The sequence below is a fragment of the Dromiciops gliroides genome, chromosome X (genome assembly GCF_019393635.1).
Source record: "Dromiciops gliroides isolate mDroGli1 chromosome X, mDroGli1.pri, whole genome shotgun sequence".
NCBI lineage: Eukaryota > Metazoa > Chordata > Mammalia > Microbiotheria > Microbiotheriidae > Dromiciops > Dromiciops gliroides.
Window position 1 is genome coordinate 28468802 of NC_057867.1, and position 24538 is coordinate 28493339.

The 24538-nt window shown below is 46.8% G+C and overlaps 1 protein-coding gene across 3 annotated transcripts in view; it reads right to left on the reverse strand.

Annotated features, from left to right (window-relative positions):
* Positions 1-424: 424 nt before the first annotated feature.
* Positions 425-24538, reverse strand: part of ZC3H12B (zinc finger CCCH-type containing 12B) — a 321122-nt gene continuing 297008 nt past the window's right edge. For all 3 annotated transcript variants that reach the window (XM_043974578.1, XM_043974579.1, XM_043974577.1), the window contains exons 2-6: positions 22323-23092; positions 16608-16747; positions 10496-10730; positions 10054-10160; positions 425-6022 (exon numbers count right to left, since the gene is read on the reverse strand). In XM_043974578.1, the coding sequence (XP_043830513.1) occupies positions 4578-6022; positions 10054-10160; positions 10496-10730; positions 16608-16747; positions 22323-22918 (2523 nt within the window). In that variant the 5' untranslated portion in view covers positions 22919-23092 and the 3' untranslated portion in view covers positions 425-4577. The remainder of the gene's footprint in view (positions 6023-10053; positions 10161-10495; positions 10731-16607; positions 16748-22322; positions 23093-24538) is intronic.

A 24538-nucleotide genomic window follows, 5' to 3' on the forward strand; every position in this document is an offset into this window, starting at 1 on the left:
AGTTCTAGGAAGATATTAGGTTGGTGCCAAGAGGGTAACCCAGGAACAAAGTGGGTTTTCAGTTCCAAATTCTAGCCCCTTTAGTGCTGTTCTCATAGAAGATGATTACCCATGCTCTTCAAATGCTAAGAGGCACAAGGAAAGGCCGAAGGTTAAAGGGGCAAGTAAAGATAGCTTAGTGGGGAGATCTGAGCAAGGCTCTTCAGAGAAATCAGCACATTTAATGTTTTCTACCTCCTGGACCTGGTGCACATACTAAAAGAAACAAAATGTGTTTCGATACCAGAATCTCCCAAAAGAGAGTCTGTAGAAAGGCCCATATTTACAGGGGAGCTGAGATGGTTGACTGAGGGCTTCTAAAGATCAGCTCTTCTCTCTTCTACTTTAGAAGAGACCCCAGTGCTAAGGGGTGAGTTGGAGGTCAAGGTTGCTGGGGTTGTATAAAGAAGTTTGTTCAGAAAATAGAAAAATGGGGATCCACTGAGAGAGGAAAAAGAGGGCGAGAAGGTGTATTCTGCTGCTACTCTCAAGAGAGAAGATGGGGGAGAGAGAGAGAAGCTGTTTCAACAGTGTCTCCAAGTTAACCCCATCCTTTGCAGCCACCTTCACTCTAACCAGGCAGACCAGCTCAGGGCCTCTTTAAATTTTCCTGGCCTCTCTCAGCTGACTTAACCAAAGGGAACCCCAGCTTCAGGGAGGATGCTGCAGATCCCCACTTCTCCCTCCCATGGTGTGGGAGTAGGGGAGGAGGAAGGACAAACCCCAAAGATCCCACACCCCACAAAGCAAAGGCCTAAACAGGCTGGAGCATCCTGTCAGGCTGGGGCAGGGTGTAGCAGGGAGAAAGTTAGAGCCCTGTCATGTCCCAGAGCAAGGTCAAAGGGCATGCAAGTGTTAGCCCCTTCAGAGCAACAAAAAGAAAGGGCTCTGAAGGCCCCTAGCCATGAGCTTGACTCTAGGATCAAGCGAGCTGAGGGGGACAAATGCTCTTTCACATGATTATTTATCAAGAAGTCCCCGTCGCAACGAAACCCCACCTGTCAAGAATCCAAGCCAGGCTTGCCGCCATTGTGGCTATAGAATGTCATTATTAAACACCTGCAGATGGATGATTCATTGGCCCGGTCCATTTGTTACAGAGAATCCCTCTGCAAGGATCACATTGAGCTGAACAAAGAGAACTTAGACAATATTATGCTCAAAATTATATACACATTAGCTGTGAACACGGTACCAAAGGGGACTGGAAAAGTTGTCTCAGTTTATCTGTTAGCTACAAGTGCCATCTGTAAAGAAAAAGCCCTGTAAAGAAAAATTAGCCCTGCGCTAGGTCGGGGTGACACACAGTGTCACAAACATCGCGGGTGGGAACAAGAGATACTGGAACTAGTTTAGAGATGAGTTTTGTACAAGTTTGTTGTTTTATACAATCAAGAAAAAAAGAGATACAATTTGTATCAACAAACAAAAGGTCATTTCTGGTTATTTGAGGTGTTGCTCTCAGCCGCTTGGATCTGGACATGCTGTGGGGGTGTGGGGATGTTGAAGGGAAGCTGGAGGGGGGCGGAGGTGAGAATGAAGAGTTGATGAAGGTCAGAAATACAGATGTTGGTGAAAAGAAAAATGAGGTGTATGTTCGGGGGGGGGCATGAGGCAGTGAATTTATAAATATGTTTTCGATTGGTGCCTTTGACTTTTTCAAAAACGGTAGCTCATGGAATGAATTGGTTTTTTTTTTTTTGTATGTGTATGTGTATGTGTGAGGCAATTGGGGTTAAGTGACTTGCCCAGGGTCACACAGCTAGTAAGCGTCAAGCGCCTGAGGCTGCATTTGAACTTAGATCCTCCTGAATCCAGGGCCTGTGCTCTATCCATTGCAGTGCCAACTAGCTGCCCCAATGAATTAGGTTTTACAGATCTTTTAATGGAATTCTTTTAATGGCTAGAGCTGTCCATTCCCAATTGGCCCAACCTCCATGATTTTTAATTTCATGAATTCAAGGGTTTAGGCGTGAAGGCAGTATAGTCTTTCAGTTTTGTCGATTGGAGGCACCAGTCTTGTGAGTACTGAGTGATCTGACGTGAAATGGCATCAATGGGAAATATATGAATGTGTGAATTCTAACAGTCATTTTTCATAGAATCATTAATAATCTTCTCATTCCCATTGTTACTGCACTTTAAGATCTGAGGTGGATTGCTTTTCGTCACAACAATTCTGTGAGGTAGGAGGCAGCAAGTATTGCTATCCCTATGTATCAGATAAGGAAACTGAGGCCCAGGTAAGTAAAGTGACCTGCCCATGGTCATGCACTAAGTGTCAGAGTTGGGTCCAGACACCCCCCTACCCCCGCTTGCTTTGCCTCCTTCATTGTTGGACAGAGAATGTGTTTTGCACATGAATGACATTTTGAGGGGGTGATTGATTTTTGATGAAAGATGAAATGGACACACAACTTTGGGGATGAAGTCAGAATGAGAACTGGTTACCCTCCGTAAGTGGTGGGAGCTGAAAAAGCCATGCTGGGAGTGATCTGTGCAGTTGCTCAGGGCAGGGACAGAGGACCAGAAAGCAGCACACGAAACCTTTACCAAAACACCAGAAACAACCCTAACAGCAGCCTCACAATCCGTGTGTTTCACAGTAAGAAACATTTAGGCAGTGTCACACCTTCTCATGAAGAGACAAAAGGCCCAGGTGAGGCCTTCTCAACTTTCATGAAAAAACTACAGTAGGAAGTCAGCAATTTTCAGCTCCCAAACTCTAGAGCTGGCTTAAAATGTTGAAATATACATTAGATTCAAAAAAGGGCGTTCATTCAGTGCAGCTTAAGAAAAAAAAAGAACAAAAAAACCGATGGATGCCTCGGCTAGAGGCATTTCGCTACAAAGGATTACACCCTGAGCAAAATACAAATTGCACAAGCCATGCCCCCCCCCCCCTTTCCCAAGAAATGCATCTGAAAAATGTCACTAGGCAAATTGTATACCTTTGGTGTGTTGACCAAGAGTGAGAAGCTAAGATTCATCAGGTGATGGCAGATAAGAGATGAAATATCTATCTTCCCAAAGCTAGGTTCTTCCTGCCTGGAAAATAGCTTGTTTGGGGTCTACACGAGAGTACTATGCAACCAGTGATTGGTCCTATTGCCCAGTGACTGAACTATAAGGTAAAACTAACCACCTTTCCACATACTCTACCCTACCAAGAGGCTGGGCAGTGGAGAGGAATGAGACCTATGGCTAGGACCCAAGAAACAGGATCCAGCCTTGGCTCTGCTGCCACTTATAAACTGTGGGAATGCGGACAACATATGCCACCTCTCAGGACCTCAGTGCCTCATATAGAAAATGAGGGGGCTTACGGGATTATCTCGGAGGTCCCTCTCAAATCTGACATTCCATGTTCTGATGATTGTCTTTTCCAACAATCACATTCCATATTGGAAGGGCCCTCCCAGTCTAGGAGCCTCACTTTTGCTCCCAGAGGGGTAACACCCAGAGTTGGCCGATCAGATGAGGCCATATTTGCCATGAAGCTTTAATACTTGCATGAAATGTCAGTCATTTCAAATGTGATGCTTTGTGACAGGAAGCCAGAGCTTCATGGCATTCACGTGGGATGCCTAGGAAACAAAATTCGCTTCCATCAGCTCTTCTGAAGAGGGATGGATGCTGCAATCTGACCTCAACTTTATCAAGTGAAGTCACTGAGAGACTTCAGTTGTTAAAGAAATGTCAACAAGGGTCAACATTTTACAAAGTGCAAAGGGCTGTGGGAGGGGGCGGAAGCTGCTCTGCTTTGTCACCAAACGCAGCCATCTCCCCCACTGCTGGTGAGCCCCTTGCACTTTGATACTCTTTGCTAATGTGAGATGCAACAAAGGCAGCCCAGTTGGCCTCTCTACCTACATGGCTGAGTGTAGGTTCAGGACCTTGAAGAGCTCATCTTCTAAGACTCTGTGTGTACATGTATGTGTGTATACATATATGTATATACATATATGCATTATATATATGTATACACACATACAGTATAGACACACACTGATATAGATGGGCACATCTATATCTCAATAGAAAATAGTATTTATATATATATTTATATATATGCATATATATGTGTGTATATATATATATGTATATATATATATATATATACACACTTAACGCACCCCAGAAAATATACATTCAAACATGCAACATAACTGCTGACGATAGGTTTGCACTTACAGCAATCAAGGGTAAACTGTGACCCCATTTGGTTCATTACGGATATTTGATGGCCAACTATCCATGCAATAAAATATGCATTTCCTTTCACTCAGCTTTTGAAATTCTTACTTTAAAACAACCCTAAAATATTAAACCTATGTACAAAACAATCTGATTTGGGTACTCTCAGCATCTGCCTTCCGTACCCCATTGATATACTTTTTCCTGTACAGAATTGATGTGTAAGAGAACCCTAACAACAGGATTCCCGGGAGGGTTTCTTCTACTTAACCACTTTCCCCCAATCTCTCTTCTTCCCAGATTGCTCACCCCCAGAAAGGATGGGAGACGAGGCACCCCCATTAGCGTCCTGATCTCAACTTGGCCACAATTATGGCTGCCAGCTGCTGTGCATCAGTCATGTGAGGATTCTTCTCCATCACTGAGAGGACAATGCCAACCGGGAAGATATTGCAGAGGTTCTTATAGGTCTGGTACTGGTGTTCGGGAATCATGTGATGGTCCCTTGGCTGGCCACACATCCCAACCCAGGGATTCCTCCAGATCTGCTCCATCTTTTCAGGCATGCTCCTCACCATGACCGGCTCATAACAGGGCTGCATGAGGTTGGTGCTCAAAGGGTAAGAGTGATAGCTGTAGGAGTCGGCAGCAGAGGGATAGGGCAGGGGGTCCCAGCTGGCGTGCTGCTCCCGGCACAGGGGTGGCCGCCTCTGCCTCATTGGGTTGCCATCATAGAGGCGGGAGTCAGAAACGCTGTCCATCCTTGTCATCACCAGTGCTCGGCCTGGCGGAGCTGCGCCTGGGGGATGGATGCTCTGAGGCACAGGGTAATCTCCGGGACAACTAGATCGGGCACCAACTACCGGGTGCTGGGCATGCAACACTAATCGGGGTGCGGGATGTTTGTGGGGAGCCTGCTTGGGTTCATCCGGACCGTAACTTTGTACTCTGGTTAAGGCTTCACGGTAACCGTGTGAAAAAGGCTGGAGATGGTTTTGTGAGCATGATCGGTTCATCTTCATAGCGTCTTCCTGGCCTGCATCCACTACACCCAAATACAAATCGCTGTACGAGGAGTAAGGATCACTACTTGTATGGCTCATGTGTTTGTCATGGCAGGGGCTGGCATTGCGAGAGTACATGCCACGTGCGTGACGATCTGCCTCAGCCCCGAAGTAGTCTGCCCCGCGGGTGCTGTTGATGCTTAGGTTGGAGAAGTCACTCATCAATGAGTAGTAGCCATGGTCCCCCAGAGACTCGTATTTGGGGTACTGCTCAGTGTAGCCCACTGAGGTGCCGTGGCTATTGGTGACCAGGATGGGTGGGTACTGCATACTGGCTGTGTGTTCCAGGGAAGATTTCTGATGGGTAAATTGGGAGGAACCAGGCACTGGGCTGCTGGCAGAGCGGGTGTTTAGGGCACCTGCCGCATGGCTTTTGGAAGGGGGAAGCGTGGGCACACTCAGTGCTGTCACCAGGGAGGGGGCTGAGCTGGTCTCAGGTTTACGGATGATGGGCAGCCTCTCCTCAGTTTCTACAGCTGCAGACCGGATGCTAGGATCGGACTGGCGCTTGGGAGCCACGCGCTTCCCTTCCGAGCTGGGCTCGCTCTTGGAAGCGGGCGCTGGGGCCACACTGCTGCCCTTGGCCAATGCTCCCTCACTCATGGTTTTGATAGCTGACAGTTTGGCACTGATGCGGAGCTCATCTGCCACCGCTCGCTGCGGCTGGTTGGCACGCTCTGGGTGGTAGTATTTACACTTGTGGCCGTAGGTGCACTTCTTGCCTGAAAAACAATGGCTCGGAGTGAGATTCCTTCTGCTGGTTTGTGGCAATAACCTCGACCTTCCTTGGGCATTTTCACAAGTGAAGGACACTGCATCATAAAGCTAGACGAGATCTCAGAGGTCACGGCCTAATACCCTGTGTGGGACATGGATCCCTTCTGTATTATTCCCCACAGATGGTCACCCAGCCCTGCAGTAGCACCTTCATCAATAGTGATAGAGAGGGGGCAGCTAGATGGTGCAGTGGATAGAGCACCGGCCCTGGATTCAGGAGGACCTGAGTTCAAATCTGACTCCAGACACTTGACACTGACTAGCTGTGTGACCCTGGGAGAGTCACTTAACCCTCAAAGCCCCGTAAAAAAAATAGTGGAGAGTTCACCACCCAAAAGACCAGGGTCTGATCCGTCATTGGATATCTCTCATCAGAAAGGTCCCTCTACCCCACCTCCCATCATTCTCACCCTGGGGAAAGCTGAAATTCGTTTCCCTTTAACTCTCTCCCCACTGGGGTGGAGCAAAAATCAAGTATCATCTCCCACTGCCTTGTGGGTATCAGGAGACCTCAATTATGTGACACAATGGAAAGAGCTGGGATTTGGGGTCAGAGAACTTATGTTCGAATCGTGATGCTGCCCCCTGTGTGACTGTGGGAAAGTTGCTTAACCTCTCTATGTCCTCACGTGTAAAACAGGAGGTGGGGAGGTTGGACTAGATGACCCTTCCAGATCTAACCCTTTTAAGCCATCTCCCTACAGCTGTGATCTAGGCACTTCTCTGAAGATATGCCACAAGCCCTATCCACATCCAACAGAGGCTAGGAACCGTTCCAGATTGAAATAGTAATGTCCTTACCCAGGCATGTAAAATTGGGGCACAGTATGACACAAGGGGAAAAAACAGTGGCTTTGACTCAGAGTACTTGGATTCAAATCTTACCTCTGAAGCTTACTACCTAGGTGGCCTTGGGTAAAAAGCATCTCATCTCCATAGGCCTGGGTCTGTAAAGGGAGGAGCTGGACCGCTAAGGTCAGTTATGGCTCCAGACTTTGGATCCTATGAGTTTTGTACCACAAGAAGACCTTTAGAAAGGTAGATTGAAAAGGCCACACAAAGCTGTTCAATGGATATTGGCTCATTTTTGTTAGGAGAAAAGACGCTTACCAACCAGGAATAGTGATGCATGGCTCTTTACAGAATACTTTCCTCCCCATAAGCTTGTGAAGCAGGCAGTGTGAGGGTTATTATCCAATTTCACAGACAAAGATGGTGAGGCACAGAGAAGGGGATATCGCCCAGCTAGGAGGGGCACTGGGGCCTTGGATTCTAAGTCCATAGTTCTCTTCATTGAATTTGGGAGGGATGGGGATGAGAGGGTAAGTTTTTGATCTGGAGAAGAGATTCCTACATCAGGAAAGGGGCTAGACCTCCCAAGCTCTTTCTAACTCTGAGCCAGGATTTCTAACTGAGATTCTACGACCAGACAACAGCCTGGGGATAGGCCATTGGGCACTTCTCACTGGGGGTCCAATGTCATTGGACTGCCGCATTGCAAAGGGGTCCTCCAGCCCCACAAGAAGATCCTCACTCCTAACTTGGCAAGTGCCGGATAGATAAGTCCTGGGCAGTCACAACATGGCTCATGTTTTCTTAGGAACCCAAGTTCCCTTCTGCTCAGGGAATAAGCACCTTCACTCCTGAAATCCTTGCCAAAAGCTTCTTCACTGAATACCGAGAACACTTTGCAGCAAAGGGGCTGATACTAGTCTCCTCTACCATTGTGCTTCGACCATTTTGCTTAAGGTAAAAAGGGAAGCTGAGGCACAATTTCACACAAAGACATCCAGAGGCCATGATTAGTTGGAAGAGCCCTGGAGGTGGGAGGCTAGAACCTTGGGTTCTAGTCCTAACTGCGGCATCTACTTGATGTGCTGCCCTGGACAGATCATTTCTACCCCTCCAGGAATTTGGCTGACAGGACCAAGAAAATGAGCCCCAGTCACCATCCCTCCACAGTGATTTCATCAGCTGCCATGGATTTCATTCCCATTCATATGCTAATGATTCTCAGACCTTCTTATCCAGCCCTAACCTCCTAACCTCCACTGGCATTTCCAACTAACTTTGAAACATCTTGATGGATGTCCGGTAGACATCTTACACTCAATACATCCAAAATGGAACTCATTGTCTTTTCCTCTAAACCCTTGCTCCTCCTCCCTTCCATATGACTTTAGAGGGCACCACCACCCTCCCAGGCCCTCAGCCTCACAACCTAGAAGTCATCCTGGATTCCTCACTATCTCTCACCCATATCCACACTGTTGCCATGGCTGCCGATTTCACCTTTGTAACGTCTCTCAAATATGCCCCCTTCTCTCCTTTGACACTGTCCCTTATCACCTCCCACCTGGACTATTCCAATACCTATTGAGGGGGAGGGACGTCTGTCTCATCTCTCCCCACTGTAGTCCATCCTCCATTCAGCCACCAAGGTGGTTTTCCTAAAGTGCAAGTCTGACCATGTCACTCTCCTACTCAATAAACTCCAATAGCTCCCTATTGCCTCCAAGAGCAAATACAAAAGGCTCTCTTTGGCATTTGAAGCCTTTAAGCACCTTGCCCCTTCCTACCTTTCCAGTTACATGTACTTTTCGGCCCAGTGACCTCCTGGCTGTTCCATCACCAAGACCCTCCATCTCTCGGCTCTGGGCTCTCTCTCTGGCTGCTCCCATCCCTGCCTCACCTCCACTTCCTCCAGCTTCCTTTGAGTCCCAACTCAAATCTCACGAGATGCCTTCCCCAATCCTTCTTTATTCCAGGGCCTTCCTTCGTTCATTATTTTCTGTTGATACAGCTTATTTGCATATATTTGTTTACATACTGTCTCCCCCATTATAATGACTGTGAGCTCCTTGAAGGCAGGGACTGGCTTTTGGCTCTTTTTGTATCCCCAGCGCTTGGCCCAGTGGCTGGCATATAGTAGGCACTTAATAAATGGTTTTGTTTTGTTTTGTTTTGTTTGCAGGGCAGTTGGGATTAAGTGACTTGCCCAGGGTCACACAGCTAGTAAGTGTCAAGTGTCTGAGGCTGGATTTGAACTCAGGTACTCCTGAATCCAGGGCCCGTGCTTTATCAACTGCACCACCTAGCTGCCCCCGAACCCCTTCATTTTACAAATGGGGAAACCGAGACTCAGAGAGGATGGGGGACCTCCCTGAAGTCACATAGATGCAAGGATTTGGAGTCAAATCCTTTGACTTCAAATCTGTGCTCTTTCCCATTTCATTTGGCTTAGAGTTGTTGTTTTTCGCCCTTCATTCTCTCTTTTTTTTTGTGGGGTAATGAGGGTTAAATGACTTGCCCAGGGTCACACAGCTAGTAAGTGTCAAGTGTCTGAGGCCGGATTTGAACTCAGGTACTCCTGAATCCAGGGCCAGTGCTTTATCCACTGCGCCACCTAGCTGCCCCATTTTTTGTCCTTCATTCTCAAAGAGGACAGATGTCATGACTTGCAGTGAATTGGATTTAAGTGAGGGAGGGATGTGCAAAATCCGGTGGCAAGATAAACATCAGGATGACTGGAGATGGCACCAGATGTTTAAGGCAATTGGGGTTAAGTGGCTTGCCCAGGGTCACACAGCTAGGAAGTGTCAAGTGTTTGAGTCTGGATTTGAACTCAGGTCCTCCTGAATCCAGGGCCGGTACTCTATCCACTGTGCCACCTAGCTGCCCCAATTGTTATTCTTAATCATCATCAAAGCAACAATTGGGATCATAATGATGCCAAAATGGAGAAAAATGGCAAGTTCAAAAGTAGTCACTGACCATAACCTCTTGGAGCCTCAGTGTCCCGATCTCTAAAATGAAAATAATGATACTACGCCATGTCACTGCCCAGGCTGTTGTGGGGAAAGTGCTTGGTGTACTGCAAAGGGTTAAAATCATGGAAGCTCTGGTATTCGTAGGATTCTTGGGCAATATAACTGAACTTGGGTTATACAACTTAGTCCTCCAGTTGAGTACCCACCGTAAGGGCATGGCTGCTTCTTATGCTCAGGAACCACAGGTTTCTTTCTTAAGAAATTTTCCAGACTTGGGCCGTGACGCCCTAAGGGATCATCCGGAGGCATAAACCTGAAAAATAGACAGGATATGAGCGCATTCCTAGTGATAACTAGGGTTAAGAGTTCTCTGGGTTTGGAGGGAGAACCCATGACCTCTGAGTATACATCAAAGCCTGCTTTTTCACTATCTTTACTTTTCCAACAAGGCTGATATGGAAATGGGTTTTACATGACTTCACACATATAACTGATATCATAATTGCTTGTGCCTTCTCAGTGGGTTGGGGAGGGGCTGGAGAGAGGGAGAGAATTTGGAACTCAAACTTTAAAAATCAATAAAATGTTAGAAAAAATTTCAAAGTATAAAAAATAGAGTTCTCTGGGGTCCCCAGGCCCAGAACCTACTTGTCATTAACAAAGGAAAACATCAGGAGCCTTTCTTCAATGAATTTCTTCCACTCGGGCTTCTCATTCTGAAGATCCCGGTAGTTATCGTTGGACACGATGATACCATCAGAGTCAAAAGCCAACTTGACAATGAACCGGTCATCATAGCAGACAACCCTCCGGCCTTGCACTCTTCGGGATGGGGTGAAGACGAGAATCTTTTCTTTCTCCAGTTTGCGTAAGATGTCTTGATCTGCCAAACAGGTTAGTTAGCGCCAAGACAGTATAGGACGGAAGTCCAAGATGGTTAGCTCGTACATATATTCAAAGAGGATATTTCTTATTGCTATCTTTTGGTTTTAGATCACCTTCATTTGGGAATAGATACCCTTCTCTCTTTCCCTCCAAAGGAGCTGTCCCTGGTAAGAGAAAAGCATTTCAGCAAAACCAACCAACTCATCAATGGGATAGCCTATGATTCTAGAAGAGTTCTAAGCCATGAGCCACACACGGGAATGGAGAGATGCTGAGCTTGGAGTGAAGAGACCAGTGTTTAAATGTTGGCTCTACCCCTTATTAGCGGTGGCCTTGGAGAGGGTCGCAGAACTTCTCTGAGTCTCAAGCTTTTTCATGATGGCAAGCCAGGCACCCTCTACCTGGCAGGGCAGGGGGAGGCCTACAGGGAGGGCAATGCTTTATAAATGGGGAGGCCAGTTCTTTAAGGTCCAGCCTCTTTTCCGGCATTTGGACGCTTCTGGGAGGGAGGCAGCAAAGGCTGATCTTCCCATTTTCCAACGGGGGAGGTGGCCAGAGACAGGGAGGGCTCAAGGCTCCCGGGCCAATGATCTTTTCAGTCTCCTGGGTTGCTTGAGAACTGAAGAGCAGGCTATTCTAGTTGGAAAAGCAAGCTGGAGACTAGGTGTGGGAAGAAGGATGGAGAGAGTGAAGACCCCTTCAGCAGGGAGCACTAGGGTATGCAGACTGTAAAGAATTAATTGTTATTTGAGGTTTTTATGCCTCAGCGTGCACTGGCCTGGGGCTCCGCAAACCACATGGTGCTCCACCCATTGGTTGTAGCCGTTGCCAGGGCTCTGGCACCTCACATCATCACTACTCACGGACACCTACATGGGCCTGGCAAAATTATAATGATTGGAAGCCTAGTGAGGTCAGTCATGTGACTGTCAGAGCGGCCATCCCATTGGCTGGGGCTGGTGTGGCGTTTTCTTGGATTGTGGGAGGAGAATTGGGCATTCTAGCTGGACACTGGAATGACAGGCGTTCTGCTGCGTATTTTCAGCTGATTCCTGGGCGGTGGTATTTTTCAGGTATTATAATTTTCCTTTCCCTATCTTATTTCCTTTCCCTTGATCCTACTGATCCTGTTTGTGGTTTTTTTTTAAAGTTCGTTCTTGTTCAAATAAATCCTGTTCTGTTTTGAGGGAGGCTGCCGGTCTCCTTCCTTACCCCAATATTGCCGTGAGTCGCTTAGCTAACACTCCCCAATTAAAAATTGGTCCCCACAAGACATATCGTTCACTAGGCAGTCTAGTCAAACACAGCACATTTTGGTGATGGCTCAGAGCTCCTTTCCCCCATTGGGAAGCACCAGCCAGTGGTTACTGGTGAAGCTATGCTATTCCTAATGTAGGGCCTCCCCTCCTAGCCAATAAATATAATAAGTTCAACGGAAAGAACAACACCAAAAAAGGAATGATGAAGAATTAAGACTATGTTTGGTCCTAGAGAAGAGATGAGAAAATCAATCTCTCTCTCTCTCTCTCTCTCTCTCTCTCTCTCTCTCTCTCTCTCTCTCTCTCTCTCTCTCTCCTAGTTGCAGAGGTGGGAGACTATGGGTGTGGAATACTGTACATACTGTTAGCCTCAGGTAAAGTGTGGATTAGTTTTGCTGACTTGCTTTTTTTTTTTTTTGCGGGGCAATGGGGGTTAAGTGACTTGCCCAGAGTCACACAGCTAGTAAGTGTCAAGTGTCTGAGGCTGGATTTGAACTCAGGTACTCCTGAATCCAGGGCCGGTGCTTTATCCACTGAGCCACCTAGCCGCCCCCGCTGACTTGCTTTTACTTTTCTTTTTCTTTTTTTCTTTTTTCTGTGGGGCAATGGGGGTTAAGTGACTTGCCCAGGGTCACACAGCTAGTAAGTGTCAAGTGTCTGAGGCCGGATTTGAACTCAGGTACTCCTGAATCCAGGGCCAGTGCTCTATTCACTGTGCCACCTAGCTGCCCCCCCCTTTACTTTTCTTTTTAACTCTTAGTTCCAAGGGTAGAGAAGAAAAGAGATAAACTTGGGAATGAAGGTGAGATAAAAACCAAAGACAGCAATACAAATGAAAAAAAAAATGCTAAATGAAGTCTTCTCTCCAAAGCATCCCCATGAGGTGGGGCTACCACTGAGTTTAGGAAGACCAAGCCAGGGGGACCCCAAACCTAATCTGTCATACAAGGAACGGAGGCCCTAAGCAAGGAGAAGCTTACCACCAGAAGGCTGGCCACCAGACAAGGGAAATTCCAGTTACAGAAACTCATTGAGTTATCTGGTAAGGCAGAGATGAGCTGCAATCTGCATTGGTGGAGGGAGTACTCACAGTAAGGAAATAATGAGTCCTGGAAACATTGAAGTAATGTGTGGTAGTGGCAAGAGCAGTCCAGAGAATGCTACCCATGCCCCTTATGGGCTGCGAGTTCTTGAACAAAAAGTCTCTCTCTTTCTCTCTCTCTCTCTCTCTCTCTCTCTCTCTCTCTCTCTGAACCCATCTATTGCAACAGAAAGGTGCTCTTGGAGCACCTATGGATGGTGTTGGGGAAGGGCTTTTGTAAATGAGAAAAGCATCGGATGGAAGGGAGCTGGGCTTGTTGGCAAACCTCTTGCCAGCACAGACTAGAACCACTCCAAGCAGCCTTCCCCATTCCCACCCAGGGAGTCACGCTCTTTCTCCTCAAACGACTGGGTCTCTGGGTAGCAGAAGAACTGTTTTGATCACCCACACCCCCTCCTCCACCTGCTATGAAGTGGGTTCTAACACATTGCCTTAAATATGCACTAAATTGGGTAGTAAAAGGAGTGCTGCCCTTGGAGTCAGGAGCCCTGGGTTCAAGTCCTGGCTCTGGCACTTACTAGTTTTTTTTTTTTTTTTTTTTAGTGAGGCAGTTGGGGTTAAGTGACTTGCCCAGGGTCACACAGCTAGTAAGTGTTAAGTGTCTGAGGCTGGATTTGAACTCAGGTACTCCTGACTCCAGAGCCGGTGCTCTATCTACTGCACCACCTAGCTGCCCCACTTACTAGTTTTTTGCTGCCAAGTCTTTTCTTGTCTCTGGGCCTCAGTTGCCTCTCCTGGAAAATGAAGGGTTGGGACTAGATGATCTCTAAGGTGCCTGGTGTTCTCTGTTCTCTGTTCTAAGGTTCCACCCAGTTCTGAAAGTCTATGTTGTCAGGGCCTTCCAAGTTCTTACATTCCATGTTCTAAGAGCCCGTCCAACTCTGATAGTGTATATCTTAAGTCACCTCCCAGATCTGACATTCTGTGTTCTATGGCCCTTCCCAGATCTGATGTTCTCAGTTTTAAGGCCACTCTCAACAATGACATCCTGTGTTCTAAGGTCCTTCCCAGTTCTGAAATTGTGTGTTCAAAGACTCCTCTCAGGTCTGACATTCCCTCTTCTTAGGTCATTCACAGCTTTGACACCCTGTGTTCTAAGGCCCTTCCTAGCACTACCCTTCTCTGTTCTAAGGCTCCTCCTAGCTCTGACATTGTGTGTTCTAAGGCACTTCTTAGTTTTGACATTTCCTGTTCTGAGGTTACTCCCAGCTCTGACATCCTGTGTTCTAAGGCTCCTCCCAACTCTGACATCCTGTGTTCTAAGACTCCTCCTAACTCTGATATCCTGTGTTCTAAGGCTCCTCCCAACTCTGACATCCTGTGTTCTAAGGCTCCTCCCAACTCTGACATCCTGTGTTCTAAGGCCCCTCGGAGCTCTGAGATTCAATGGTTCTAAATACTCGAAAGCAGGGCTTTCCCATTAATCTTTAGACTTCATTTAAAATGTCCTATTTCTAGTCCTATATTTTAATAAGATTTCCAAGAGCCTAAAGAAGAAACCATAGTGAACAATGACTGGCATAGTCAACCTTATAAGTGAGAGTAGCTGGCTGCAGCAACCCGCCTGAAGAAATGCTTCTGCCTGTCTACATACTGGGGAAGCCAGGAGAAGACATTCCTGCAGTAGAGTTAGAAGCCCCTGTATATAATTCCATAGATGACGGGCAAGGCCATTAGGACCTTCATTCCCATCTTCTCCTGGGCTAAAGTGAGATTATTAAGCAGCTGCTTAGGTTTTCAAAGGGGCCATGTCCACCAGCTGCTGCAGAGCTCACTAGCTCCAACCTCAACATTCTCCACTCAGACTGCTCACAAGCCCAGCCCCAAACAGAGCACAAAGAGGGAGTGCTTGGGTCCCTGTCCACTTGGAGAGTTAGAGAACAGCAGTGCTTGATGGGATGTTAGGGCAGAGAAAAGCTTGGAACAGAGCTGGGAGCACCTGAAAACACAGGCCATAGAAGGATAGAGCTAGAAGGGACCACAGAAGGGAACAGAGAATGGCAGAAGTGGGAGGACCTTAGAATAGACATTAGTAGAACCGGGAGGGGCCTTAGAACACAGGATCTTAGAGCTGAGAGGGCCCTTAGAACGGACAATGTCAGAGCTGGGAGGGCCCTTAAGATACAGAAGGTCAGAGATGGGAGGGGCTTTGGAATACATGATGTCAGAGTGGGGAGGGGCCTTAGAATACAGAAGGTCAGAGCTGGGAAGAACCCTAGAACACAGCATGTCAGAGCTGGGAGGAACCTTAGAATACAGGATGTCAGAGCTGGGAAGAACCTTAGAAAACAGCATGTCAGAACTGGGAGGAATCTTAGAACACAGGATGTCAGATCTAGGAGGGGGTCTTAGAACATAGAATACCAGTGCTGGGAGGGAACTTAGAACACAGAATGTTAGAGCTGGAAGGGACCTTAGAACAGAGATCAGAGTTGGCAGGAACCTTAGAATATGGAATGTCAGAGCTTTGAGGGGTCTTAGAACACAGGATGTCATAGCTGGGAGGGACCTTGGAATACAGAATGCCAGTGCTGGGAGGGGGCTTAGAACCAGGGATGTTACAGCTTTGAGGGACCTCAAAATAATGTCAGAAAGTTAAAAGTGGAAGAGAGCCTTAAAACTGTCTAGTTCAATTCTCTTATTTATGAGAGGAGAAAATTGAGTTTCAGAGACGGGGAGTGATTTCCCAAAAGTCACACAGCTAGTTGGTGGCAGAACCTTTATATGGGATCACAGGTAGTGCTAGAAGGGACCTTAGGCCGTCTAGTGGAACCTGCCCACATCTCTCCCCCACCCAGTTTCCCTCAGATTTTACAAAGGAGGAAACCGAGGCTGGTGGAGGTGAAGTGATTTTCCCAAGGCCACCCTAATGGCAGGTGTTTTAGGGGCAATCTGAACCAGCACCTTTGGGCTCTGGGACCCTTCCTCTCCAGGGACACCATTTCCTTCATGACATAACGGGAAGAACACTGGGCCAAGAGTCAGAGAACCTGGGTTCAAGCATGACCTAGATCACCTCCTCAAACCATCCTCTGAACCTTAGTCTCTTCTTCTGTTAAAGAGGGACAATCATACTCAAACTTCCCACCTTATGAGGGAGGGGTTATAATGGTCCAATGAGAGAGAGCACATATGTCAAAGTGGTCTGGAAATGGTCAAATCCATTTGCTCTCTAGCTTTGACACATGTTTTTCCTTCCCCTCAGTGAGCCTCAACTTTCCTCATCTGTAGAAGAGGCAGAATAATAAATCCTTAGCCTACCCGGGCCCCTGACTGAGGTGTGATAAGGGTGACAGAAGACACAGGACAGATGTGAAGGTCTCCAGCTGCAAGAGCTAGGGGAGCCTTCTCTCTGCTGGCGTGCTCTTTGCCTCGGGCCAACAGGCCTGCTCTTTTCAGGGATGGGGCCTGGCCGTAGGGGAGCAGCCGAGCCTCTTTCCCCTACACGTTCCCCCAGCCAACAAGGCAAAGCTCAGGCCCTAAGCCAGGAACAGGTGTCTTTTAGACGCATTACCTGTAATTGGAGCATCGGGGCGAGACTGCTCTTTCCGCCATGCAGGTACAAATACCGTAATATCTTTGTGGCCTTTCTCCAGAAACCAGTCCACGGCTAACTGTATTCCTCTGCAGGAGAAGCCTTCTTTGTTCCCATGGCTGAAAGAATATGGAAAGGAATATGGGAGGGCAGCCACAGCCATTGGCGAATGGATACACACATCTCTGCCTTCCTTAATTATAAAGGCTGAGCCTGGCTGGGAAGGCAAAACACAAGGGCAGTGTGGCAGAGAGGACACCCAGAGCTTAGCTTGATTTTGTTTTTAATTAAATCCAATGCCTCTTCAATTAATTGGTGTATTGGTCTGTTACTCTCAGTTACAAAGCCCTTTCTTCTCCATTATCTTCATGGATCCTTCTAAAGGCCCTGGGAGTTGAGTAGGCAAGGGACTGTCAAAATATAGACCACACTTCTAAAATGGCATATTTGTGTAAAAGGGAAAAAGAATATAGATTATATATAATAGGCGTGATCTATCAAATGTATATTACACGTAATATGACATAACATGATATATAATATTATATGATATAGGATAGATATTATGCCACATACGAACTATTTATGTAACTTATCAACTATATTATATGTGCTCCATATTGAATATAGAATATGTATTATATATGTAATATAAAAAATAGATATGTATATAAGGGAAAGGGACCAGACTTGTAATTTCATCAGGATAGGAAATTTCTGATTTAGGAAAAGGCTTCACCCATACAGGCTGGTACCTTGTAACCTGGCTCAAACAGCCAGGGTGTACCAGAAGCAGAACCAGGGCTTCCTGGTTCCAATGCCAACTCTCCATTCATTAATTTTTTTTTGCAGGGCAATGAGGATTAAGTGACTTGCCCAGGGTCACAAAGCTAGTAAGTGTCAAGTGTCTGAGGCCAGATTTGAACTCAGGTCCTCCTGAATCCAGGGATGGTACTTTATTCACTGTGCCACCCAGCTGCCCCCTCCATTCCCTATTGAAAAATAATACTCCCAACAGGCCATAGTAAGGGTTCATAAAAACTATATGTGGGGGGGGGGAGTGGAATCTATATTTGGATCAATTAGGTATTGTATTTATGGGACAAGTAAGGCTGGGGCTCAATCAATAAACATTTATTTATTTTTTTGTTTTTTAAAATTTATTTTTATTTTTTTAAATAAACATTTATTAAGTGCCTACTACATACCAGACTCAGGTCTTCAGGCTTCCACCTCTGGGACTTTGCCATTAACTATTTCACAGTCTACAGTGTTCTGGGTGTTTGTGGCATTTTTTTTTTTTGCAGGACAATGAGGGTTAAGTGACTTGCCCGGGGTCACATAGCTAGTAAGTGTCAAGTGTCTGAGGCCGGATTTAATGTCTGTGGCATTTGTAAGTGGAAACTGACAACAGTTGTCCCGGATCCCAAGGGCACTGATACTGCTACTTCCTATTGACCAATGTTTCCATCACGGGAAGAACTGGTTGAGAATCCTCCATAACCACTCACGTTGTGAGATGGAAAATGCTAATTCCACAGCTACTTGTAATAATGAGAACCATGGGGGCAGCTAGGTGGCGCAGTGGATAGAGCACTGGCCCTGGAGTCAGGAGTTACCTGAGTTCAAATCCAGTCTCAGACACTTAACACTTACTAGCTGTGTGACCCTGGGCAAGTCACTTAACCCCTATTGCCTCACTAAAAAAAAAAAAAGAATGAGAACCATGACTAAATTTAGTAGTTGGAAAGGAAATTGGAGAAGGAAAGTTGTTGCCACCATCTTAAAAACTGGGAGGTGGTGGGGATGGGTCCATGTCACACACATGCACGTTGGCCATGGAAACCTGGCTTCAACTCCTGCATCTGCATTGATTTGCTACAGATACTTGAGCACAGATCACTCCATCTATCTCTCTGGGCCTCAGTTGGCTCCTCTGGAAAGGGAGAGGCTAATTTGGACTGAAGGTCCAAAGGCTCAAAGATCTCTTTGGACTCCAAGAATCTGTGACTATTGACACAAGGAGCATGGTGCTCTGATATAACACACACCTAAGACATAACTCATACTTAATTGGTTGGGATGATACCTGAGAACAAAGTCTCTTATATCCTTGAGTAAAGTCTTCTCCACTCCTCCCCGCCCCCCCCCCCCCCCGCAATGAGGGTTAAGTGACTTGGCCAGGGCCATACAGCTAGTTAAGTGTCAAGTGTCTGAGGCCAGATTTGAACTCAGGTCCTCCTGAATCCAGGGCTGGTACTTTATCCACCGCAGCGCCACGTAGCTGCTGCAAAGTCTCTTATATTCTTACACATGGCATAGCCGACAAAGCTCTTTCAACACTGGGATTGCTGCGTTGTCCTGGATTCATCAACTATGAGGCCACAGGAGAAATGCATTAACGTGGAAGATGGCATAGAGTGCCAAGGGAACTCTGAGAAGATAGCAGGACACCATCCATAAAGTGATGTCAAAGCTTTGTCAAATACGTTTTTGCTCTGATTTCCAAGCGTGTGCTGCTTATGGTTCAGAGGCCTCAGTGAGAGGGACATGGAAAGAGCCCAGATGGGGCATCATAGAACTAGTTTCTTGTTCCAGCCATCTCCTTGCTGACTTTGGGTCTCCAATGTTCTCCTATGGAAAATGAAGGGAGTTGGGCTCGATGGTCTTCAAGATCCTTTATGGTTCTCTGACATTTCATGTCCTAAGGTCCCTTCCAGCTTCAACTTTTTGCATTCTAAGGGTTCCTCCAAGATTTAAAAAGTTATGTTCTTTTTTTGGGGGGGGCAGGGCAATGAGGGTTAAGTGACTTGCCCAAGGTCACACAGTTAGTATGTGTTAAGTGTCTGAAGCCGGATTTGAACTCAGGTCCTCCTGAATCCAGGGTTGGTGCATTATCCACTACGCCACCTAGCTGCCCCAAAAGTTATGTTCTAAGGGTCTTCCTGGCTCTGATATTCTCTGATCTAAGGCCCCTGCAAGCCCTGACCTTCTCTGTTCTAAGGCCCCTCCGAGGTCTGACATTCTATGTCCTTATGCCCTCTAAGAGCTGACAGTCTCTACTCTAAGATCCCTCCTAGCTCTGACTTTCAATGTTCTAAGGACTCTTCTAGTTCTTACATTCCCTGTTCTAAGGTCCCTCTCAGCTGTGACATTCTGTGTTCTATGTCTCTTCCCAGCTCTGACCTTCTATGTTGTAAGGGGTCTTCCATTTCTGACATCCTCTCTGTTCTAAGGTTCCTTCAAACAGGAGCAGGTAGGTGGTGCAGTGGATAAAGCGCTGGCCCTGCATTCGGGAGGACCTGAGTTCAAATCCAGCCTCAGACATTTGACACCTAATAGCTGTGTGATCCTGGGCAAGTCACTTAACCCTCATTGCCCCACAAAAACAAACAAACAAACAAAAAACCCTCTCAGCTCTGACATTCTGTGTTCTAAGGTCTCTCCATATCTTCAGCTTTGATCTTTTTTATAGGATCTTTCCCAGCTCAGACATTCTAGGGTTCCAAGAGGCCCCTCTCAATCTAGCCTTTCTGGTCAAGTTTTGTCCAGCTGATGAACTGCTACCCTCTCACATTCTGCCCTTGTTCAGTGGTCAAGTTTTCTCATAAGCCTGGCAAAGTACATTGTCACATGCACACTGAGGCAGAACCTAAGCTTTGTTGACCAATAAGAACAGACCAAGTTTGGGGAGAGACAGCACCACACCAGTCCCAAGGGAATGAACTTTTCTATCACAGAAACAGTCAAAAATCATCTGCTCAGGTTACAAAGGGGTTGCAACCCGCTTCGTAGGAGGAAACAAAGAACTGGAAGGGACCTTAAAGGCCATCTATTTCAAAGCCCTCTTTTCACAAAAGGGGAAACTGAGGCCTAGGAAGGCAAAGTGCCCAAGGTCACTGTGGCACCAATGAAATGACAGATCCTAGAAGTTTTACACAAGGTTGGATATGGTAGGTTGGGTAGAGTTTCTGGAGAGCCTTGTATATGCCAAGTAGAGCAGTTTGGAAGATAAGAAGTAATAATAATGATCATAATATAGATAACAACAATAACAATAAGGACAATAATAACAACAACGATAATTTCCATTTTAATCATGTTTCACTGCTTATGGAGCATGTCCTTCCTTCCTCCCCACAATCCTGTGAGATAATAGGGTCAGAGAAATTAGGAAGATTCCCTAAGGTCACCAAGCTAGAAAGAGTTAGAGCTCCCAACTCCAGGCCAACGGCCTTTATGACATCCCATTGGCAATGGGGAGCTCTTGTAGCTTCCTGAGTAAGAAAGTGGGGTGTGGGGTGATAGGATGAAGGCAATGATACAAAGTTTAGTCTGGTGTACAGGAGGGATATGAGAGAGAGAGAGAGAGAGAGAGAGAGAAAGAAAGAAAGACAGAGAGAGGGAGGGAGGGAGGGAGAGAGAGAGGGAGAAAGAGAGAGAAGGAGAGAGAAAGAGAGAGAGAAGGAGAAAGAAAGAGAGAGAAGGAGAGAGAGGGAGGGAGGGAGAAAGAAGGAGAAAGGGAGGGAGAAAGAGAGAGAGGGAGGGAGAAAGAGAGAGAGGGAGGGAGGGAGAGAGAGAGAGAGAGGGAGAAAGAGAGAGAGAAGGAGAAAGAAAGAGAGAGAAGGAGAAAGAGAGAGAGGGAGGGAGAGAGAAGGAGAAAGGGAGGGAGAAAGAGAGAGAGGGAGGGAGGGAGGGAGAGAGAGAGAGAGAGAGAGGGAGAAAGAGAGAGAAGGAGAGAGAAAGAGAGAGAGAAGGAGAAAGAAAGAGAGAGAAGGAGAAAGAGAGAGGGAGAGAGGGAGAGAGAAGGAGAAAGGGAGGGAGAAAGAGAGAGAGGGAGGGAGGGAGGGAGAGAGAGAGAGAGAGGGAGAAAGAGAGAGAAGGAGAGAGAAAGAGAGAGAGAAGGAGAAAGAAAGAGAAGGAGAAAGAGAGAGGGAGGGAGGGAGAGAGAAAGAGAAAGGGAGGGAGAAAGAGAGAGAGGGAGGGAGGGAGAGAGAGAGGGAGAAAGAGAGAGAGAGAAAGAGAGACAGAGAGAGGGAGGGAGCGAGAGCAGAAACTAGAAAGTCATCTCTGTTGCTCTATGCCTATGGTGGTTTCTGAATGCCTGAAAAAAATGGCAACAATTTCCAAGGAGAGAGAATTGGGAAGAGGTAGCAGTAGCAGCAGCAGCAGCATGAGGACGTTAGACTCAGATGACCCTATAACACAAACCTGTATCAGTGACATGGGTGACATCAGGAAGGAGTTCACATTGCTATTGTGCTTTCGAGTGAACCGAGTGCTCTTGTCATGACAGTGCCGAAACAGGGGTCACATGCCTATCCCCTAACCTGTCTAGACCTTCACTTTTGTAAAGTGAAGGAAAGTGGGACAAAAGCTAAGGTAACTTCCAACTGGAAATCATGCAAGCCTAAGTGTTATCCTCCCCATTCAAAGAGTGGGAAACTGAGGCCCAGAGAGGGGAAATACCCTGGCCAAGGCCACACAGGTGATAAGTAGCAGAGCTGGGACTCAAATGCAGGGCTCTTGACTTCCAGTCTGGTACACTTTCCATGGACTTTTCCTTATCAAACTGTGAGCATCTTGTGAGAACAGGGACTGTCTTTTGCCTTTCTTTGTATCCAGCTCTTAGCACAATGCCTGACATAGTGAGTGCTTAATAAAGGGTAGAGAAGAAAAAAACATTAGCATTACCTCATGGCCACATTGCTTCCATCTATGACGACAGGTCTCAGGTTCTCGGTGTTGTCTGAAATCTCATCTTCCAGGGACAGCTCTGGGCTGCCCACGTCTCTGGCAGCGTGGCCGTGTTCTGCCCCTCCGCTCTTCTGCCCCTCTTCCTCACTCTTGTTTCCTAGCCTAACAAGTTCAGCCAATATGTCATTGATAAGGGCATCTGAGCCCAGTTTGCTCAGGACAGCTTGAATCTGCTCCCCAGCGTAGCCGAGTTTTAAAGCAAAGTCCATTTTGGCCTGGTACTCCTTATCCACAGGGGGCTGCTTGTCCTCTTCGGGCTTTGGGTCCTGCAGGGTGCTGCTCTGAGAGAAGCTGGGTTGGTCCAGGCAAGGGGAACGGCAGAGCTGCCGGTGCGGCTTGGGGGGCGGCCCTCGTTCCTGCCATTGGGGGTGGCTGGGATTTCGCAAGGCCAGCTGCTCTGGCTCGCTCTCAGAGCTGGTGCAGTCATCAGAGTTGACATGACAGTCCTCGGCGGCTCCCTGCTGAGGGCTCCTCTTTTCTTTGGAAGATCTCTTCTTCATTCTTAGCATCTTCACCAGGAACCAGACCGTCATCCCGTTCAGCTGCCAGCCAGGGGTACCACTTCCTCCTTTTCACTCCCCCAAATGCTTTGGCTTCATAGTCGCAATCATTCTTAAGGTTGAACACTTAGGCAGTGTGGAGAGGGATTCGTCCTTCCAGCTCAGTCTGCTTGAGTGTACACAGATCCCCCAAAAGATTCCTGAAAACTAACACACACACATATGCAACAATTAACGTGAGTTACGTTCCAGGAAAAGGTCTGGAATGCAAAGACTTATTTCTACAACATTCTGGTCCCCTGGACTCTAGATTTCTAAGCTTAAACTGTCTGGAATCATCCTTAAATGAAAACAAAATGCAATCTACAAAACCCCAGGTTGCCTTATTCCCCGATAATCCTAGACACAAAAAAAACCCAGTAGTGGCAATGATGTTGAATTTCTGCCCACAAAGTAAATTTGTAGCTGAAGTCGTGTTTGTTGCAACAACTTTGGGGAAAGGGAAACGTGACATTTCAACGCTAAGCAGGAACAGATTTCTGGAAATTCTGCTTTCTTTTCTACTGTCTCTTGTACCTGTCCCTTCTAATTAAGAGTGGTCCCAGAGTTCAAAAGGTTATGACCTTCTTTCTCACTATTCCTCTAGGAACAACCTCATCTGGGAAGACAGGCAAGCCAATAGAATTGCTTCCATGTGAAATAGCCTGTGAGGGTCATAAATAGAGAGGGGAATTCCAGACAAGGCGGAGCATCCATGCAGGGTGGGACTTCTCTGTTTAGATTGTTCAGTGAAAGGAGAAAGCAAAATATGGACCGAAATTATCAAATGATCAAAATGGATCAGAGCAGATCAAAATGAGAGTATAATAATTTGTAAAAGACGATGAGGTCTATGGGAATTCATGAGCTTCTCCATGTCCCGCCTTTGCCAATCGAAAACATTTCTTTCTTTCTCTCACAACCTGTTATGATATCTTCCTAGAAAGACTAAGCATGCTAAGTGACAAGCTAGGCTGCCTCTTGTTGGATAAAAAAAATGAGAAACTTCTTTTAAAAAAAAGGTCACGAGTCAACACTAACAACTTCAGGTTGTAGAAATTTAAAGAAGGCCGATATTGGTTTTATTGTTGTTGTTAAAAAATATCACGAACCCCCATGGGATATCCTCAAACATCCATATCAATGAGGCCTCAAAATCAAAGAATGTCAGAGCTGGGAAGGCCCTTTGAACAGGAAACTTCAGAGGTGAGAGGGACCTCAGAACCTAGACTGGTAGAGTTGGGCAGGACCTTAAAATCCAGAATGTCAGAGTTGGAGAGAACCTCAGAACCTAGAACACAGAATGTCAGAGCTGTAAAGGCCCTTAGAACAGAGGATGTCAGAGCTGGGAAGGCCTTTGGAACAGGAAACTTCAGAGGTGAGAGGGACCTCAGAACCTAGACTGGTAGAGTTGGGCAGGACCTTAAAATCCAGAATGTCAGAGTTGGAGAGAACCTCAGAACCTAGAACACAGAATGTCAGAGCTGTAAAGGCCCTTAGAACAGAGGATGTCAGAGCTGGGAAGGCCTTTGGAACAGGAAACTTCAGAGGTGAGAGGGACCTCAGAACCTAGACTGGTAGAGTTGGGCAGGACCTTAAAATCCAGAATGTCAG